Here is a 6,099-nt window from a genome sequence, read left to right on the forward strand (position 1 = left end):
ATCAACTAGTGACGGCAAGCAATATGTATATACCCACGCCCACAACTCCTTTGTGTTCTACTCGTGCATATAAAATCTATCGCATAGACCTGACTCGGATGCCATTGTCGGGGAACGCAGTAATTTCAAAAAAATCCTACGCACATGCAAGATCCATCTAGGTGATACATAACAACGAGAGGGGAATAGTATTGTCCATGTACCCTCATAGACTGTAAGCGGAAGCGTTATGACAACGCAGTTGATGTAGTCATACGTCTTCACGATCTGACCGATCCTAGTACCGAAAGTACGGCACCTCTACGATCTGCACACGTTCGTCTTGGTGACGTCCCACGAACTCTCGATCCAGCTGAGTGTCGAGGAAGAGCTTCGTCAGCACGACAGTGTGATGACGGTGATGATGAAGCTACCGGCGCAGGGCTTCGCCTAAGCACTACAACGATATAATCGAGGTGGATTATGGTGGAGGGGGGCACCGCACACGGCTAAAAGCAATCAACTTGTTTGTTCTAGGGTGCCCCTGCCCCTATATATAAAGGAGAAAGGGGGGAGGCCGGCCGGCCCTAGTGGCGTGCCAAGGGAGGAGGAATCCTCCTCCTAGTAGGAGTAGGATTCCTCCTTTCCTAGTCCTACTAGGAGGAGAAGGGGAAGGAAGGAAGGAAAGGAGAGGAAGAGGAGAAGGAAAGGGGGGGCGCCCCCTCCCTAGTCCAATTCATACTCCCTATAGGGAGGGGGCGCGGCTGTCCCTTGTGGGCTGCCTCCCCTCTTCCCTATGGCCCATGAAGGCCGAACATTCCCCCCCCCCCCCGGGGGGGGGGGGTCCGGTAACCCTCCGGCACTCTGGTTTTCTCCGAAATCATCCGGAACACTTCCGGTGTCTGAATATAGCCGTCCAATATATCAATATTTATGTCTCGACCATTTAGAGACTCCTCGTCATGTCTGTGATCATATCCAGGACTTCAAACTACGTTCGGTACATCAAAATACATAAACTCATAATACCGATCATCACCAAACGTTAAGCGTGCGGACCCTACGGGTTCGAGAACTATGTAGACATAACCAAGAGACGTCTCCGGTCAATAACCAATAGCGGAACCTGGATGTTCATATTGGCTCCCACATATTCTGCAAAGATCTTTATCAGTCAAACCGCATAACAACATACGTTGTTCCCTTTGTCGTCGGTATGTTACTTGCCCGAGATTCGATCGTTGGTATCTCAATACCTAGTTCCTCGTTACCGGCATGTCTCTTTACTCGTTCCGTAATGCAGCATCCCGTAACTGACTCATTAGTCACATTGCTTGCAAGGCTTATAGTGATGTGCATTACCGAGAGGGCCCAGAGATACCTCTCCGAAACTCAGAGTGACAAATCATAATCTCAATCTATGCCAACTCAACAAATACCATCGGAGACACCTATAGAGCATCTTTATGGTCACCCAGTTACATTGTGACGTTTGGTAGCACACTAAGTGTTCCTCCGGTATTCGGGAGTTGCATGATCTCATAGTCATAGGAACATGTATAAGTTATGGAGAAAGCAATAGCAACAAACTAAACGATCATCGTGCTAAGCTAACGGATGGGTCAAGTCAATCACATTATTCTCTAATGATGTGATCCCGTTAATCAAATGACAACTCATGTCTACGGTTAGGAAACATAACCATCATTGATTCAACGAGCTAGTCAATGTAGAGGCATACTAGTGACATTCTGTTTGTCTATGTATTCACACATGTACTAAGTTTCCGGTTAATACAATTCTAGTATGAATAATAAACATTTATCATGATATAAGGAAATATAAATAACAAATTTATTATTACCTCTAGGGCATATTTCCTTCAAAAATACCTCCATCAAAGAGACGACCACATGTACATCAGACGGTGAAGTGTGAAGGAAAACAAACCCACGTAAATCGACAGCCTTTTTAATATAGTGTCAGGAGGAAAGGTCGCTAGAAGATCCAAGTTATCAGCTTTGGTCATCATTAGGTTAATTTCATCCATGACAAGATAAAACGCATAACGGAAAAAGCATCTCCTTGTGAAGAACACGACCATGCCAAATCGGATGACCCGGAGCACCATTTAGGAGAAATTTTGAGAATTTGTGTACTTTCTTGAATTGTTCCAAACGGAGTCTACATCTAAACTAATGAATGAAAGCGGCTGATACAAATTTAGAACAATAGTACTATTAGGGACGGGGACTATTGTCCTACACTGCAGGCGTGCCATCGTTTTATAAACCCACAGTCGGGCATGCAGCGGGGGCGCCCTCGACCGGTGCACCGCTTCAATTTCAGGGGCAGTGAGAGGTCGCGTCCACTTGAGCCGTCTTTAATGCGGAGCGGCGCACTCTACAGTGGTATGAATGCGGGCTATTGGCATCGGGCGGGAGTGCGCGCGGGAGTGGGGAGGGTTTTTTTATGGGCCAGGGCGGTCAGAATCGGGCTTGGGAGCGGCCCAGACTCCCGCAAACCTCTCCCACTTTTGTCTCCTGTTTGCATGAGAAATCACGTCCAGACCGCTCCGTGGACCGATACAGTTCGGCGTTGGATGACTTCCACAGTCCGGACAGTTGCGGGAGGTTTATGGGTCCGTCTTGGAGATGCTCTAACATCTTATATTACTAGAAGGGTTGGGCGCGCTTTGCTACGCCGTTGGTGTTGTTAGGTTTCTTTAAAGAAATCTCTGTTTCAAAATATAAGGTGTGTTACTTTTTTGAAAAGGAAAACCTTTTAAGTTTGATCAAATTTGTAGAGAAATATATCAAAATCCATAATATCAAATCGGTGTATTTAGATTCATCATGAAATGAATTTCTATACCTTTTTGTTTAATATTGTGGATGTCGATATTTTTGCTCTGAACTTGGTCAAAATTAAAGAAATTTGACTTTTTAAATAACTAATACCCCTTATATTTTGAAACTGATGGAATATTTAGTTTGGCGGGTGGGAGATATGATAGTGTGTTTTATTTTTATTTATAGTGCTTTGATTTGGTGGGCTTTTAGTGGTGTGATTATGTGTCATCTGCTAACCAACCAATATTTATGTGGAGAAATATCTGCGTCGGTGGTTGCATATAGTATATTGGTGCTACAATATCACATGGTGACGCTTCTTTCTTTTAGGTAGTGGGAGGGTGCATGAGATCGATATGTTTTTATAGGCCGGTTGCTGCTGATTGATTTAAAAAATTGTTGGTCTGGTCAAACTTGTTGACCAAATTCAAAATTGAATATCTCAACTAAAAACTTCAAAATTAGGAAACATAGTGAATTAAAAAAATTATATGATAGATCATGAGAAATTATTGACCCGGTCAAAATCGAATGATAGAATTCTAAATTAAATACATCAATTAATTGTGAGGCCTAAAAATTAGAAAGCATAGCATATCTATATCTATACCAATTAAAATGATCCAAATGGGCAGATCCAAACTATTTCGACCGTCAAATCATGTTATCTAGCGGTTCAAATCGCTCCAATGTTGAGCATCAAACACGTTTAACGCTCTAATTACCCACCACTGCCGGTGGTTATAAACATTTTTTGACTCAACGTTATCCCTTGAAATCTGTCATGTAATTAATATCCTACCATTCCCGCGAAAAAGCAATTGATATCTTACCAAATACCAACATGCAACAAATATATCTTACCTAATATAATGTGCAACTAATATTCTACATAATATAATCATGAATTGCACGTACATTATTACTAGTAGTATAAAAGAATTGAATAAGAGAGCATTGAGAAATTGTTGACCCGGTCAAAATCGGGTGACCTAATTCTAATTAGAGACCTTAATTGAATGTGGGCTCTTTAAAACTAGAGAGTTTAGTGTTATAGAGGATGTGACGAAGGGAGTACTTGGAGAGGCTTTCATGCAAATAGGATTGTATTTATGAATAATTAGCATCATATGTGCTCGTGGAAACATCATTTGGGCTATAATCCCGCAATTAAAAGGTAATAGAATGTAGATGTAGTGGAGTTTACTAATCATTGGGATATTTCGAAACAACGACGTGAAATACTAGTCCAGATCATAGACCCTGAACGTGAACGAATTATTTGTGCATGCATGCATGCATTACACGAACCCGAACGTGAGATGGGCTGATGGATACGTCGGCTTCACTTGTTCACCGGCGACACCACGGCGTCCTCCCTGTCGTCCTCGTCCTCGCAGTCCAGCAGACTCCAGCGGCCGTCGTCCCCCTTCACCATGCCCCTGTTCCACGGCACCCACCACGCCGCCGGCACCCCGTGCTCCTCCTTGAGTGCGTCGTACGACTTGTTCACCAGCGCCACGTCCCGCTCCACCACGTGCTCGAACCCCTCTCCGGAGGCCGTCGGCGCGCCCGCCACCCCGTGCAGGTAGCATTCCAGGTTGTGCCACACGTTCACGTCGCCGGGCGCCTTGAGGTACGGCGACGCGCTGGTGTCGATGACCAGCTCGACACCCACGTCATGGTACGGCAGCGCCGGGTACCTGGGCACGATGTCCCCGGAGTTGAGGACGCGCAGGACACGGAGGCCGGCGGCCGCCGCGGTGTCCAACCGCTGCTTGAAGCTGGCGCCGCCCACGCGTGGACTGGCGAACGCAAACGCCGTGACCGGGAACGTCGCCGAGGCCGTGCAGTTGTAGCCGTTCTCGGCGATGTCGAAGGCGCTCAGGGTGGCCAGCGCCGCCCCGAGGCTGTGCCCGGTCACCGTGATGCTCACCTCCTCGTCCTTGTACGTGCCCACCAGCTTCCGCACCTCAGCCAGCGCCTGACATGACATCCATGGTTGCACGAGCATGAAGCTGCATGTGAGCTCAACACTGAACAGTGTACCCTGTACCCTGCATAAGGCGACGGACACCGCCGTCGTTTAGTCACAAGCTAGATTACCTGGCCTCTGGCGCTTTCCTTGTTGTGGGTGGAGGCCGGGTCGGTGGAGGTGTAGATGGAGAGCCAGCCGCGGTGCACCATGACGTCGGCGCCAGTGGCGTCGCCGATGATGCCCGTGGGATGCACCATGGCAAACTCGAGGTCGTTGGTCCACTGCAGCGCCTGGATGGTGCCGCGCCACGCGACGACCACGTCCCGGCGCCCGAGCGCGGACTTCCCCGCGTCGGTGGCCACTGCGACGTACCCGATCCAGTTGGACTCCCTGCACCGGCTCCGCGGATGGCCGCCCTTCACGAACGCGACGGCCTTCGCGGCGTGGGCGGAGGACGTGGCGTACAGGAACCTGGTGACCCGGTACGCGGCGGCGTGGCCCGGCAGCATCACGCGCTCGAAGAAGCGCTTCCTGCCGAAGCGCGAGAGCCCGGCGTGCGGCGAGTGCCTCTCGTGGTTGAACGCGTCGTACGTGGCCTGCGCCATCTCGCCGTACCAGATCACCGTGCGCCGGAGCTCCAGGTCCAGCGGCCGCAGCAGCCCCTCCCACGACTGCTCGCCGTGGAGCTCTTTCCACCTCGCCGCTGCGGTGGCCGTGCTCGGTCCAACGAGGCGCCATTGCTCGTCCGACATGGCCGACGTCCACACTTGCACTACGAGAACTATGAACTGCTACGTGCAGCAGCTGGCTTGCTCATGCTAGATGTTTATACACGCGGCGACAATGGCGCCTGCTGCTTTCCTGAGCTTGCTTGTGCGCGTGGCTCGATGACGAAGGCCAGGTGAAAATGGCGTGACACTGCGATATGGGGGGCACGATGACACAAACGCGTATTGGTTCGTGCGCAACTGCATGCTCCAATGGGAGACGACGGTCAGTGCGGTGTCAGTGGCGCTCGCACCTCGCAGGCCATGCCAATGGCATGCATGGGCTATGCATGCTGCTTGAGTTCATCGGGTATTCTGTTACGGACATTTCGTGATGTTCTCACAGAATCTTGTCTTCCAGCCTCAGAGTCTCAGACGTAGGAGATGTAAATTACGGGCGGAAAGCTTGGCCGCTTTCTCATGTAACCATATACTACCTTTGTTCCATATACTACCTTTGTTCCTAAAATAAATATAAGCCTTTTCAGAGATTGCAAATATAGACTACATACGAAGTAAAATG

At 48.9% G+C, this 6,099-nt stretch overlaps 1 protein-coding gene across 1 annotated transcript; it reads right to left on the reverse strand.

Annotated features, from left to right (window-relative positions):
* Positions 1–3,977: 3,977 nt before the first annotated feature.
* On the reverse strand, positions 3,978–5,693 carry LOC125506378 (phospholipase A1-II 6-like). Its single transcript, XM_048671202.1, has 2 exons — positions 4,938–5,693; positions 3,978–4,815 (listed from the first exon to the last, which is right to left on the reverse strand). The coding sequence occupies exons 1-2, from the start codon at positions 5,559–5,561 to the stop codon at positions 4,177–4,179; spliced, it is 1,263 nt and encodes a 420-aa protein (XP_048527159.1). The 5' UTR covers positions 5,562–5,693; the 3' UTR covers positions 3,978–4,176.
* Positions 5,694–6,099: the final 406 nt, after the last annotated feature.

This window comes from Triticum urartu, chromosome 5 (genome assembly GCF_003073215.2).
Source record: "Triticum urartu cultivar G1812 chromosome 5, Tu2.1, whole genome shotgun sequence".
NCBI lineage: Eukaryota > Viridiplantae > Streptophyta > Magnoliopsida > Poales > Poaceae > Triticum > Triticum urartu.